Raw genomic sequence first — 14,943 nt, forward strand, 5'->3', positions numbered from 1 at the left:
TTACAATGCTCATGACTGCTGCGTTGAGCAGAGCGGGCTCCATGCTTGCCGTGGTATGGTGCCTGCACTGAAAAAAGGCACAAAACGATTGTCTGCCATTGCTCTGACAGAGAGAGGGGCGACTAACGACATGGCTTATGGGAAATTAAAATCCACAAAGGCGGAGGCTTCCATCAAGGAGAAACACAAACAACCATCACTCGGAATGGGCCCCTCAAGGATCGAACTCAAAACCATGGGTTTAGCAGGCTGTTTATTTCACGGAGGAAAGAGAGAGCAAATGAATACAAACCAAATCTGCTCTATTTCTTGTTTTGATCCACTCCATCTATCCTTTACATCTTAGGCTGGCAGCAGATGGTGCAGTATGACTGCTAGCCATCGTCATCCCCTGGGTGCTTAGCAGAAGATGCTGCATTAAGGCTGCAAGCCATCGTCATCTCCTGGGTGCTTAGCAGAAGATGCTGCATTAAGGCTGCTAGCCATCGTCATCTCCTGGGTGTTTAGTAGAAGATGCTGCATTAAGACTGCAAGCCATCGTGGCTGGGAAAAGCCATGAAAACAGCTGAGTGGGTAGTTGGCCCTGATAAGAGGTCTGGAGGCCAGGAGGTGGAGGAGTCTCTCTCCAGCCCTGGAGGGGAAGGGCTAGCTGCCTGAGAGGAAGGTACCTGAACTGGAGCAGTGCTGGGGAATAGGGCTAGGGAGCTGGGGAGCTCCAGCCTGGTAAAACCCCAGGCTGCGGGCCTTGTTGAAGGCCGACAGAGGTACTAGGGCTGCAGAGATACAGCCTGGGAATAGGCAAAGGCAGCAGGTCTTAATTCTCTTGCCAATGATGGGTGGCCATTACAGACTGCAGTCTGCCCCAGTGAGCAGGGGCTAGATGGTGACTGGCAGCAGCCACTGAGGCAAGTGGGTTTAGAAGGTTGGGGGTTCCTCTGGGAAAGGAGACTCAGAACGAGGGGATACTGCTGGGACAGAACCCCGAGGTAAAGGGCCCCGGAGTCCGGGACGGACATGGGGCCAGCGGCAGGTGAGACACCAGCCTGCAGAGGGCGCTCTGGGCTGGACAAGAGCTAATTCCCAATATGACCAGCAGGAGGCACCATCCCAGTGAGTCTTGCTGTACTGATGAGTTTGCTGACTTGAAAGTCCCTCTGAATTGGATTGCTCAATGGTCTGCGGGGAGATGTTGGATGGGATGGGAACTGAGTTACTGCAGAGAATTCCTTCTTGGGTGCTGGCTGGTGAGTCTTGCCCACATGCTCAGGGTTTAACTGATCGCCATATTTGGGGTCGGGAAGGAATTTTCCTCCAGGGCGGATTGGCAGGGGCCCTGGAGGTTTTTCACCTTCCCCTGCAGCGTGGGGCATGGGTCGCTTGCTGGTGGATTCTCTGCAGCTTGAGGTCTTCAAACCAGTTTTGAGGATTTCAATAACTCAGTCCTGGATTAGGGGTTGTATGAAAGTGGATGGGTAGGGTTCTGTGGCCTGCCTTGTGCAGGAGGTCAGACTAGATGATCATATTGGTCCCTTCTGACCTATGAGTCTATGAGTCTATGACTTGAAAAAAAATCACAAGATTTTACAAATACAGTAATAAACCTTGGAGGGTTTTTTTCCACATTTGCCTTCTGGGTTTTGACCTTTCTTGGGTCAGGTTTTCACAGGTTTTCTCCGCAACTCAAAGGGTTAGAAAACTAGTTCTTTTTTTTTTTTAAATGAAAGCACAGATTCTCACAAAAAAAACTTGGCTAACAGAGCTGGAGACGTCAAGAAACACAAAATATCACCTGACAAAGTCACGCGAGACAGTCGAGGAGGCTACGCACCCAATCTGGACAGGACGTGAAAGTGAAAGTGGACATACATAGGCTGGTGGCAGCGGCTCATTCCCAGGGCTGGAATTTTGGCCAGGCACTGGAGTATAACATCCCTGCTCTTGCAAAACGCAAGGTGGGGAGGTTCTCTCAGTCACATAGGCAGAGTTGGAGTGGGACGTCCGTGTCCCAGGTCAAGAAGAAGGGGAACATCTTCTCGGAGAAGGGGTAGTTGAAAGTGAAGATGTGCTCCATGGTGTCGTTGTTGTAGAAGGAGAGTTGTCCAAGGAGGTAGTCTAGATGCACCTTGATCCTGCGCAGAGACGCCCGTAAGAAAAGCGTCGTCTTAGGGGTGCTGAGCGCCTGGTACTCCCCATTGTTAAACTCCAGCCCCCAGAACCCCCGCTCAGCCGTTATGTAGAGATTCCCCTTTCTCTCCACCGACTCCCGGGCGGCGCCGACGATCCAGCCTTTCCCGGCACCCACATCCACTACCCAGTCCAGCTGCCCCCTAGTGATGCCTGGGGCACCCAGCACGCAGGGCCGGAAATCAAAACGCTCGGAGTTGCTGGGAAGGTACTGGGGGCGGTCACCGAGCCTCATGCTTTTCTGGTCTTGGGAGATCAGCAGAGTGGGGAACGCGGTGTTGGGATCCAGCTTCACCTCCACTGGGGAGAGAGAAGCAGAGAGTTAGAGTGAGATCTTGGCATGCAGCACAATGGCCGCTGTGAAATCTCACTGCGCCCTGGACTGATATCGGACAGTCACTGACCTTTCTTCTTGGTTCCGAAAAATCGATCGCACATATCCGAGATCAGCTCCTCCTCCTGGTCCTTCTCGCCGTCCTCTCTCGCGCCAGCCTGCTCTGGCGTCTGACGGAAAACTACGAGACACATGAGAGAAATAAATTACCCATGGGAGAAACTGCCTCCAAAAGGGACAAACGGAGGCAGGCTGGTGGGAGCTCAGGCTACAAACTCCCGTGGTCAGCCCCATTGTAGGTACTTCACTTCCCAGTAGGGGGTGCTCTAATGACAGCAGACAATCTCTATAGAGGAAGGACTCAAACCCTGAATGTTGCATTGTCTTCTCCCTCTCTTGTTTTATACATGAACAACAAATTACACCTACAGCCAGCACTGGAAGCAGTCAGTTTTTATGGGTTTATAATTTTGAGGGATAAATATCGATGTTTATTTTGAAGTTTTTTTTCTTTTTTTGTCGACTGAAATTTTCACAGGTGCAGGAAATTTCGGGTTTTAAGCATTTTGTTCTATTTTGATCGACCAACATTTTCACAGTTCTGCCACATGATGGGTTTTAAGCCTCTCTTTTCTGTTTTCATGGATTTAAATTTTTCAGAGTTGCAGGAAATCCTTTTTTGGGGGGTAAAGGGGGTCAGACAATACAGTAACTCCTCACTTAAAGTTGTCCCGGTTAACGTTGTTACCTTGCTGATCAATTAGGGAACATGCTCGTTTAAAGTTGCGCAACGCTCCCTTCTAACGTTCTTTGGCAGCCACCTGCTTTGTGCACTGCTTGCAGGAAGAGCAGCCCATTGCAGCTAGCTGGTGGGGGCTTGGAACCAGGGTGGACTGGCAGCCCCCCCCCCCCCGACCCCAAGTTCTTTTGCAGCAGCCGCCCAGCAGGCTATCAACTGCTGGCAGTTCAGCTGTCCCTCCCCCCACTGCCATGTGCTGCTCCTGTCCTCTGCCTTGGAGCTGCTCTCGGGAGCCTCCTGCTTGCTGTGCAGGGGGTGGGGGGAAAGAGGGGTGCTGATGTCAGGGTGTCCCCCTCCCCCCGCTCCTGTACCCCATCTCCACAGTGCAGGTGGGGGACACGACAGGGCTCAGGACAGAGGGAGTTTGCAGGCAGCAGCTGCTGTCTCAACGTGCTGATCTACTTAAAAAGGCAACGTACTTAGAGTGGGGACGTATATTTAAAGGGGCAGCACGCATCTCTCCCCCACACACACAGGGTGTGTGTCTCTGTCTCTCTCTGCCATGCTGTCTCCCTTCCCTCCATTTGTGCTGCCTTGTAGGGTATGAGGCTACATTAACGATGTGTTAACCCTGGAGGGCTCAGCCGGGTGCTAGTTCATCGTTTAGCAGTAAAGCTCCCTGGGAAATATCCCTCCCTCTTCCACCCCCTGACTTCACCAAGACCCATGTTTCCTGGCGGATTTCACCAGCCTCAGAGGCTCACTGTGACCCTCCACTTAACCCTTCTCTCTCTAGAGACACGGGTCATCGTCTACTGAGCCATTTTCCTCATAAGCCAGCGAGGAAGGTGCGGAGAAGCTATCCTCCCTTGCACAGTCTCTGTTGTCTCACAGTCTCAGTGATTAAGCAGGGGGGCAAAGAGGGTGGAGCCCAGGCTCACCCTCTAGCCCAGGGACCCTAATAGTATCAGCTATGGTATCGGGCAGTGAAAAATGTCATTTCCCGAGCGCCGGAGATGGGTCACCCTCATCCCCAGCGTCACTGCAGCTAGGTCGACAGATTCCTCCGTCGACCTCGCTACTGCCTCTTGGAGAGAGGACAGAAAAACCCCTTCCACTGAACTAGGAGGCGTTTCTACCCCAGCGGGAGAGGGGCAGCCCTTGCAGTGGGAAAGAGCGGCCGTGGCGTCTACATGAGGTTCAGTAGCAGAGATGTGGCTGCAGCCTCTCTGTGCCTTAGTGCTTTTCATCTGTAGAGGCAAAGCACTTTAGAGGGTAGGCCAATGTCCCTTCCAGCCATTTTTCAGATGAGAAAACTGAGGCAGGGAGCAGGGGAGGGGCTGTGATTTGTCTGGGATCACTGGCATAGAACCCTGGTCGGCTGAGTGCCAGCTCTGTGCGCTAGCCCCTAGGCCACCCTTGCTAGACTGGGGGAAACTGAGACATGCCAGGGGGTGACAACCCACCCATTTATCAAAAAGCTCCAGCAAGGAATGAGTCAGACTATGGGGATCTCCTCCATCTCCTCCATCTACTATGTCATTTTGGATCCTTAGCGACAGATCCTTCCGGCTAATGCCATCCAATATCTTCACAGCCATTTGCAGAGCCCTGGGCTCCTGGTAAGCCTGGACCATGGCTCGAGCTATGTCCATCGTGTCGGCCACCTCTGTCTTGGAGTGGGGGATGCGCTTGTAGCCGTCTTCCAGCGGATAGTTCTCCAGGTGAAACTTGAACATCTTGAACTCCCGCGCTTCTAGATCATTCAAATAATCTACGAGCTTGCAGCACGCGCTCTCTGCCATCTCTGCCCTGGGCTGGCGTCCCAGAGCTCAGCAGGAAAGTGCCCTGTGCTGTGATAATATGAATCACTATTGCTGCACATCCGTCCGTCTCAAAGCCCTTTAAGAAGGAGGGCAGTATTATTAGTGCCATTTTATCAATTGGGAAACTGAGGCACAGAAAGGGGGAAGTGACTTGCACAAGGTCAGGATAGAACCCAGGAGTCCTGACTCCCAGCCCAGTCTAGGCACTAGACCCCACTCCCCTCCCAGAGCCAGGGATAGAACCCTGAAGTCCTGATGGTCCTTAGCCACGACCTAGCTCCGCCCACTAGGCCATGCAGCCTGATGTTTGTGCACCAAGCTAGCGGTGGCTGGAAATTTACCCAGGGAAATGCCAATTTTGTCAACATCAAAATATTTTGACAAACGGGTCTCGTTTTGGCCAAATGACCCACAGTGCCTAACCCCCTGTGGAAACCAGTGGGAGTTGGGCATCCAGCATCTACAGCCATCCCACTAAGTGCCCATTCGCACCTTTAGGCTCCTGCATCCCTTTACAAATCAGTCCCTTGGCTGTAATAAAACATCCGCAGCTGAGCAGTGCCAGCAGCCTCGGGCTTACGGAGCTCAGGCTGCGGGGTTAGAACACGGCCGCGTAACTGTTCCAACTCAGGCAGGAGAGCCCTGCCTCCATCACAGGTGTTGCGAGGATCAATAAATCCCCAGAGGCGCTCAGACAGTGGCTAGAGACCCGAACTGGGATGCAGGACACCTGGATCCTCTGTTCGTCTCTGTTGGTAGGGGACTTTGGACAAGTCACTTCCCCCACCGTGCCTCAGTTTCCCCACCTGGGCCATGGGGTTAATGATCCCAATTTCTTTTGCAGAGCACTTCAAGGGCTGCTGAAGGGAAGACCCAGGGGCTATGGGGCGTTATGAAGCACCTGACACAGACACAATCCCACATCGCCCCCCCATGCACATCCCATAGCAGAACTGGGTCCGGATCCCAAATCTGGGCTCCTCGTGCATCCCTGCAGCTTCCCCAAGCCAGTCCCTTGCCTCAGTTTCATCCCCACCTCCTGCTTTGGGCGCAGGGAGCTTGAACTGCTTGAAGCCAGCTTTAACCGCCGGGCCCCAGTGCCCTCTTGGGTTGGCACCCGGGCTCCAGCCACTCGGCTGGTGGGAATTGGCGTCACCCCCATGAGGAAGTCAGAAGGCAGCTGAGAGCTCCCAGGCCCAGCTGCTGCGGCCTCTCAGGTCCCTGCCCGCCTGCTTCCCCCAGAGCCCAGGGGTGGCTGTGGGGGGGGGGCAGCAGAAGGAGGGAGGGAAAGAGTCAGAGAAGAAGGGAGGGTTATCAGAGGGGGGTCAGGAGGGGAGGGGTGGAGAGGTGGAGGGTCTCTGGGGAAGGGGAAGAAGAGGGGGTCAGATGGGGTCAAGAGGGGTGGAGAGGAAGAGGAGATGGGGGGAGGGAGAGGAAGATGGAGGGGGGAGTCAGAGGGGGAAGGAAACAGGAGAGGAACAGGGAGACAGATGGGAAGAGAAGGGGGTCAGGCGAGGGGAGGGGAGGGGACAGGAGAAGAAGAAGAGATGGGGGAGAAGGGAGAGGGGGCAGGAGAGGAAGATGAAGGGGGGAGGTCAGAGGGAGGAGACAGGAGAGGATCAGGGGGCAGATGGGAAGAGAAGGGGGGTGAGGATGGGACGGGGGCAGCACTTCATGAGTGGTGAAGAGCTGCCGGAGCTCAAGCAATATTTTAGCTTTCACAACAGATGGGCCAGGCCCAGCGGGGTTAGGAAGCGCCAGGCTCAGAGGGGCCGGGGTTAGGAAGCCCAGAGAGGCTGGGGCTCAGCCCTGGCCCAAATTAAGCCCTGGAAGGGGGACAGGAGAAAGCAGGGGGAGGGGGCGGAGGAGAGGGGAAGGTGCCTGAGGATGCAGGTTGAGGGGAACCTCCCTCCCCCACATCCCCGAGCATTGCCCCAGCCCAGCCCCACTCACCAGCCCCGAAAGTGAAAGTGCTCGAGGCGGAGGAAGGAAGGATAAAGTCCACCCCACCCCCACATCCCCTGGGCTCCAGCCCTCCCTTAACCCAGGGCTGCTGCGGAGCATCCCCACGGCGCAGGGGAGGCTAGACCCAGCCCGTCTGCGTGTGGAGACTCACCGGGGGAGCTGGGCAGGGAGGGGAGCAGCACAGGGGACATGGGGGGAAATGGGGGATACAGGGCGATTGCAACCTGGCTTTTCCCTGTAGATCAGGCCTCTGCTTTGAGTCTGTTGCCTGGGAGGGGTCCCAGCCCCCTCATACCAGCCCGTTTCCTCCACCCCCCCCCATTTCCCCACCATATCACCTACTCCCCTGGCATCCCTGCTGCCCCCACGTGCCCCCACCTCATCCCTCATCTCCTCCTGCCCCCATCCCTTGCCATACTGACCCCCTGTCCTTCCCCCATCCCCAATTCTGCTGGCACCCCCTGCACCCCTGATCCAAGGCAGTAGAGGAGGAGACAGGGCCCATCCCCACCTGACACCTTCCCCAGCTCCTGCCCAGCCCCCTACCCTGAACCAGCCCTGCTAGGGAGGCTGGGACAACTCATCCCCTCCCCAGGGTGTCATCCACATCTGGAACAGCAACCCCTCGCAGTTCTCTCCATCTGTAGTGCCCCCAGATCAAGGGGAACTCAGGGCCATTCACCCCATTGTGCAGAGAGGGAAACTGAGGCAGAGATAGCAGAAGGACCTGGCACAGCGGGGAATAGAACCCAGGAATCCTGAGCACCAGGCTTTAGATGCTAGGACACACTGCCCCCTGGATGGCAGCTAAAGATGACTCAGAGATGGGAAACCCTGGTGCCTGCCAGAGCACTTGGTCCCTCTCCTTGTCTCAGCCAGCATGAGGGGCCCATTGTCCACCCTCCATGGGGGCTGTGTGGCAGGGCATGGGCCCACCCCCGAGGGAAGGGGCATGCTGGCAGCACAGGGGATGGATTGTGTGTGCATCTGGCAGCTGCTGTAAATAGTGCCCTCGCGCTGGGCTGGGCGGAGCAGGGCCACTCCTGCTATGCCGTGCCCCATTGCCCCTGGATGGCTCCTTGCTCTGGGGACCCCACTCCCCCGTGCCATGCGCCATTGCCTCCATGGAGCCCCATAAAAATGTTTGAAGCTGGGCCCACAGAAGGTAAATCTGGCCCTGGATATGAGCAAATAACCCCGCGGAGAAGGAGACGCAGCTGAACCAACCCAACAGGGCCGTTTGCAGGGTAAGAGAGGTGTTTTGGCAGTGAGATTTGGCCACCCATGGTGGGAAAGTTCCTGCACGTTAACACCCAAGAAAAAACCTACCAGGAAAAGGGCAAAAGGCCCTGGCTCAAATGCTAACAGTCCCTGGTCATGGAGCCACATGTCCAGAGCTCGGGGAAGCCCCTTCCTCACTGCATCCCTAGGGGAAGCCACGCGGCTTCTCCACCTCCTTGGACTGAACCTTGGAGCTTCACTCTCTGAGTCACTTCAGCGGGTCCCCCTGAGATGAGCACCTCAGGGAGAGGTGTACCCCCACAGGGAGCCATGTGCACCCCCAAATCCAGCCCCTGCAGTGACCTTCCGCCAGCAGGGCAAAGACAGCAGGGTTTCTCAGCCTGCTGGAGCACAGCATAGAGCGTCCCTGGTTAACACGGGGGCCAGAGAGTTACAGCCTGGTCCATCTTCACCCCCTTTTGTCCCAGTTCATCTTCCAGCCGCCCAACATGCAACAGCCCCCACCTGGCCCCTCCTCAGTCCTTTGGTCTTCCCGGGCAAACCCAGCCGGCTTCCTGCAGCGGGATGGGCCAGCCATGGTCCTTAGTTGCTAGGTACCAAATGTCTGGGCAGCCGGCCTGACCATTGTCTTCGAGGACTCTCCATGGCCGTGGGGCCCAGGCCCCAGCGAGCCAGGCATCCGGCACACCTGGGTCTCAGGATCTCTGCAGAGAGTAACCAATCTTTTCCTACCATCTCCATACAAGGGAAACTGAGCAGACAGGATATTAATACAAAATATTACAGAAAATCCCCACTTCATCACCCCCGTCCCTCTCACATGGATCCAGCTGGGTTCTCTGTCACATTCTTCAGGTTGGGGAGTACGTATATCCCATCAGCCCCTGCAGTGCTCCCCCTCTGTGGGTGGGCTTTGAGAGAGCTGATTCTACTCTTCTAGCAAGTCACTGGGTGACCGTGAGCAGCTTACCTGGCTGCAAATTCCCAAAGGGAATTAGGCATCTGGATTGCATGGAAACCAATGGGATTTAGGTACGTAAGCGCCTTTTAGGATCGAGGCTGTAGTGTGCCTCAGTTTCCCCCACAGGAATAATTGGCTTCTTGGTTTCCGATGCACCCAGCACCACCAGAGCTGGACAAGTCCCTCCACGTCCCCATAGCCCCTGTTCTTCAACTGTGGCAGTGGGAGGAGAGTTTTCCTTTCACCCTAGGTGGTGCCCATTAAAACTGTGAACTTTTTGTGTCTGGGAGGCGCCCGGCACGAAGGGGTCCCAATCTTGGTGATTCCGTGTCTGGGCAGCGCCTGGCGTGACGGGACCCCGATCTCAGTGACTCTGGGTCTGAGTAGCGCCTGGCCCGACGGGGCCCCGATCTCGGCGACTCTGGGTCTGAGCAGCGCCCGGCCCGACGGGGCCCCGATCTCAGTGACTCTGTGTCAGAGCAGCGCCCGGCCCGACGCGGCCCCGATCTCGGTGACTCTGTGTCTGAGCAGTGCCCGGCCCGACGGGGCCCCGATCTCGGTGACTCTGTGTCAGGGCAGCGCCCGGCCCGACGGGGCCCCGATCTCAGCGACTCTGGGTCTGAGCAGCGCCCGGCCCGACGGGGCCCCGATCTCGGCGACTCTGGGTCTGAGCAGCTCCCTTCCCCACAGCTCTACTAGTGCCCTTCAATCCTAACCCACAGCCCCTGCTATCCCAGCCCTGCTCCCCACACCGCCAGCTGTTGCAATGCCTCTCAGTCCATCTTGTAGCCTCCGCCACAACCTGATCCTGGTCTCCTCCCTCTCCCGTAACTCCATCGGTGCCCCTCAGTCCCGACCAGCAGCCCTCTCCCACTGCTTTTCTCAGCCCTTGGCGGCAGGACCCAACACTGTGATGAGTGCACTGTCACAGACACTTTCCTCCTAAGCACCAGCTGATGGAGCCTGTTTGCTTGGTGGAAAGTAAATATACTCAGGGATTATCCAGTCACGGTCACCTGGACATGTAAACAGACCTAGGCAGTGCTCCTGTTCCTCAGAAACATCCTGTTTGCCTTGGAATGGTGCCAACCACACCAGGGACCCAAATTTTGGCTGGGACCCTGTGAAAGGCACATGATCCAGGAAGGAGTGGCTCCTGGGGTTAAACTGATTGCCAGAGATGCTGAGAGCAGCATTGGTTAATTTTCAGGAGCTGCCCCTTTCATGTAGAGGCATGGACAGCAGGTGGCATTTTCCCCTCTAGCTGGAGAGAGGATAACAACCTACTACAGCTGAAAGCTGACCACGCTTGCTTCTATAGTTCACTGGGGAGAAGGGCATGGCTCGATATTAAATTGTTGAGGACCAGGCAGAGGGAGGGGATGTGATGGTATCTTTCCCAATTCTGAACCTTAGCGTCCAAAATATGGGTACCAGCATGAATTCCTCTAAGCTCAATTACCAGCTTAGAACCTGTAGCGCTGCCACCAATCAGGAATTCCAGTGCCTGATACACTCTGGTCCCCCCAAAACCTTCCCTGGGGACCCCCAAGACCCAGACCCCCTGGATCTTAACACAAGGAAAGTAAACTCTTTCCTTCACCAGTGCCTTTCCTAGGCTTCCCTCCCTGGGTTACCCTGGAAGATACTGTGATTCAAACCCCTTGAATCTTAAAACAGGGAGGGATGTTCCTTCCCCTTCTCCCTCACCCAGAGGCAATACAGATTCAAGCTCCGTGAACCTAAAACAAAGGGATTCCACCCCTCTCCCCTCCCTTCTCTTTCTTCCCTGTTAAGTACAAACTCTATTCCCTTGAGCCTCAACAAGGGGGGAAAAATCAAACAGGTCCTGAAAACAAAACTTTTAATAAAAAGAAAAGAAAATAAAGAAAATCACTGTAAATTCAAGATGGACTATTAAAGGGTCTTTCAGTTTATAGAAACTGGAGGAAAAGCCTCCTCTAACAGAAATATAATGTAAAATACTTTCAGCCAAATACACATTAGAACTCTACCAGCCAGATACACATTTGCAAATAAAGGAAAAAAACAATTAAAAGACTATAACCGCCTTCCTTACTAAATACTTGCTATTTTGCATATATGAGACTGTAGCAGGGAGATTGGCAAGAAACCTGGTTGCATGTCTAGTCCCTTCCAGGACTCAGAGAGAACAAAGCCAAACTCAAAAACACAAACAAAGGTTTCCCTCCACCGAGGTTTGAAAGTATCTTGTCTCCTAATTGGTCCTCTGGTCAGGTGTTGCAGGTCACTGTTTGTTAACCCTTTACAGGTGAAAGAGACATTAACCCTTAGCTATCTGTTTATGACAGGGGGTCAGTGGTTGTTATATACACAGTGCAGGAGTAGAGGTGGGAAGGCAGTAGATTTCCTCTGCTGGCAAAATTGTCGATATTTTGACAAAATTTCCCATCCTGAAAAGTTAAAATCCCAAAAATACTTCATCCTGCAAAGTCGCCATGTCAGAAAACTGAAATCTTGAAAATTTTTCAGTCCCAAAAAGTCAAAACCTCAAAAATGTTCTCACCTTGAAAGGTGAAATCTCAAATATTTTCTATCACAAAAAGTCAGTATCTCGAAGATTTTCCTGACCCAACAAGTCAATTTCTCAATTTTCCCATCATAAAGTCATTTTTCTGACACGGAAAGGCGAAATCTCAATTATTTCTCATCACGGCCCAACAATGTAGCATTTAATTTCGGAAAGGGGAACTACACAAAAATGAGGAGGTTAGTTAAACTCTGACAAATGAAGTGTAAAAATACAATTAGGAAGGCCAAAAAAGAATCTGAGGAACAGGTAGCCAAAGACTCAAAAAGTAATAGCAGAATTATTTTAAGTACATCAGAAGCAGGGGCCACTGGACGATCGAGGTGCTACAGCAGCACTCAAGGATGATAAAGCCACTGCGGAGAAACTAAATGAATTCTTTGCATCGGTCTTCATGGCTAAGGATGTGAGGGAGATTCCCAAACCTAAGACACTCTTTTTAGATGACAGATCTAAGGAACTGTCTCAGACTGAGGTATCATTAGAGGACGTTTTGGAACAAATTGATAAATTAAACAGCAATAAGTCACTGGGACCAAATAGCATTCACCCAAGAGTTCTGAAGGGACTCAGATGTGAAATTGCAGAACTACTAACTGTAGTCTGTAACCTATCATTTAAATCAGCTTCTGTACTAGATGACTGAAGGGTAGCTAATGTGACATCAATTTTTGAAAAGGGCTCCAGAGGTGATCCCGGCAATTACAGGCCGGTAAGCCTGACTTCAGTGCCGGGCAAACTGGTTGAAACTATAAGAACAATATTGTCAGACATAGAGGTTAATATAATTTGTTGAGAAAGAGTCAACATGGTTTTCGTAAAGGGAAATCATGCCTCATCAATCTACTAGAATTCTTTGAGGGGGCCAACAAGCAAGTGGACCAAGGGGATCCAGTGGATATACTGTACTTCAATTTTCAGAAAGCCTTTAACAAGGTCACTCACCAAAGGTTCTTAAGCAAAGTAAGCTGCCACTGGAGAAGAGGGAAGGTGCCCTCCTGGATTGGTAACTGGTTAAAAGATAGGAAACAAAAGGTAGGTATAAATGGTCACTTTTCAGAATGGAGAGAGGTAAATAGTGGTATCCCCCAGGGGTCTGTTCTGGGCCCAGTCCTATTCAACATATTCATAAATGATCTGGAAAAGGGAGTAAACAGTGAGATGGCAAAATTTGCAGATGATACAAAATGACTAAAGATAGTTAAGTCCCAGGCAGACTGAGAAGAGCTACAAAAGGATCTCTCAAAACTGGGTGACTGGGCAACCAAAAGGCAGATGAAATGCAATGTTGATAAATGCAAAGTAATGCACATTGGAAAGAATAATCCCAACTATACATATAAAATGATGGGGTCTAAATTAGCTGTTACCACTCAAGAAAGAGATCTCGGAGTCATTGTGGATAGTTCTCTGAAAACATCCACTCAGTGTGCAGCGGCAGTCAAAAAAGCAAACAGAATGCTGGGAATAATTAAGAAAGGGATAGAAAATAGGACAGAAAACATCATGTTGTCCCTATATAAAGCCATGGTACACCCACACCTTGAATATTGCATGCAAGTATGGTTGTCCCATCTCAGAAAAGATACACTGGAATTAGAAAAGGTTCAGAAAAGGGCAACAAAAATGATGAGGGGTATGGAACAGCTTCGGTATGAGGAGAGATTAATAAGACTGGGACTTTTCAGCTTGGAAAAGAGATGGCTAAGGGGAGATATGATTGAGGTCTATAAAATCATGACTGGTGTACAGAAAGTAGATAAGGAAGTGTTGTTTACTATGTCTCATAACACAAGAACTAGAGGTCACCAAATGAAATTAATAGGCAGCAGGTTTAAAAACAAACAAAAGGAAGTATTTCTTCACCCAACGCACAGTCAACCTGTGGAACTCTTTGCCAGAGGATGTTGTGAAGGCCAAGACTATAACAGGGTTCAAAAAAGAACTAGATAAATTCATGGAGGACAGATCCATCAATGGCTATTAGCCAGGATGCGCAGGGATGGTGTCCCTGGCCTCTGTTTGCCAGAAGCTGGGTATGAGCAACAGGGGATGGATCACTTGATAATTCCCTGTTCTGTTCATTCCCTTTGGGGCACCTGGCATTGGCCACTGTCAGAAGACAGGAAACTGGGCTAGATGAACCTTTGGTCTGACCCAGTAGGGCTGCTCTTGTGGTCTTCTGACAAAAAGTGAAAATCTCAAACTATTCCTGTCCTGAAGGACTGAAATCTTAAATCTGATCATCACAAGTGGAAATCTTGGCATTTTTCTGACACAGAAAAGTGAAATCTCAACAATTTGCCATCACGAAAAGTCCAAACCTCAAAAATGGTCCTGCACCAAAAATAAAAAACAAACTCCATATGACTCAATCATTGCAATAAATTTGAATTAATTTTTTTTCAGTTTTGACCTATTTTTTTATCTACTTTTTTCGTCCCTTACCAGTTAACAAATTTTGAAACAAAAAGCCATTCCAAGCCAGAACTTTTCTGTGTCCAAAATCTCCAGACCAAGACAGGTGGGGCTAACCATAAATTACAGAATGCAGTAGGGGCTGGGTGCATCTTTAATTTTGAGTGATTGTTTCTGTGTTGCAAAAGTGAAAATTCCCCAAAACTGTCCTGGAATTTCCGGATGGCTCCTTTCAAGAATTTCAAACATTCCTTTTTCAAGACAAACAATGGGGCAAAAGCCACTTTTCCCCACACACCGTTTCACCTGCATCAGAGCTATCTTTCCAGCTGGAAATTCGTGTCAAAAATTCCTGGCACACCATATCCAGGAGGGATTGAATCTCTCACTTCTCCTAAGCCACGCAGGTATTTAAGCACCTAATTTCCACTGGTTTTGAATCCCTTTGCCAGGATCTGGGCCCCTGGGCTTTGGGGGTTTCATTGTGGGGGACAATGAGACAGTCTGGCCAAGGAGTGAGGTGTGGGCAGGGGGGCTCAGGTTTCAGGAAGCAGAGGGCTGATGATTTGCCATTGGTGTGGCAGGGTGGTGAGGTGGCAAGCCATCTGACAATCCCCTGGGGGCGGCCAAGGGGAGGAGCCCCCAAGGGAGGCTGTATATATGGGGCTGGGGCTCCGGGGCTGGGGCAGTGAGGACGGGACA

At 52.0% G+C, this 14,943-nt stretch overlaps 1 protein-coding gene across 1 annotated transcript; it reads right to left on the minus strand.

The window, feature by feature from the left end:
• Positions 1 to 1,560: 1,560 nt before the first annotated feature.
• On the minus strand, positions 1,561 to 7,060 carry LOC115641648 (E3 ubiquitin-protein ligase TRIM7-like). The gene is made up of 3 exons (XM_030544985.1): positions 7,037 to 7,060; positions 2,589 to 2,699; positions 1,561 to 2,484 (listed from the first exon to the last, which is right to left on the minus strand). The coding sequence occupies exons 2-3, from the start codon at positions 2,620 to 2,622 to the stop codon at positions 1,967 to 1,969; spliced, it is 552 nt and encodes a 183-aa protein (XP_030400845.1). The 5' UTR covers positions 2,623 to 2,699; positions 7,037 to 7,060; the 3' UTR covers positions 1,561 to 1,966.
• Between the last annotated feature and the right edge of the window lie 7,883 nt (positions 7,061 to 14,943).

The sequence above is a fragment of the Gopherus evgoodei genome, unplaced genomic scaffold, assembly GCF_007399415.2.
Source record: "Gopherus evgoodei ecotype Sinaloan lineage unplaced genomic scaffold, rGopEvg1_v1.p scaffold_35_arrow_ctg1, whole genome shotgun sequence".
Lineage (NCBI taxonomy): Eukaryota > Metazoa > Chordata > Testudines > Testudinidae > Gopherus > Gopherus evgoodei.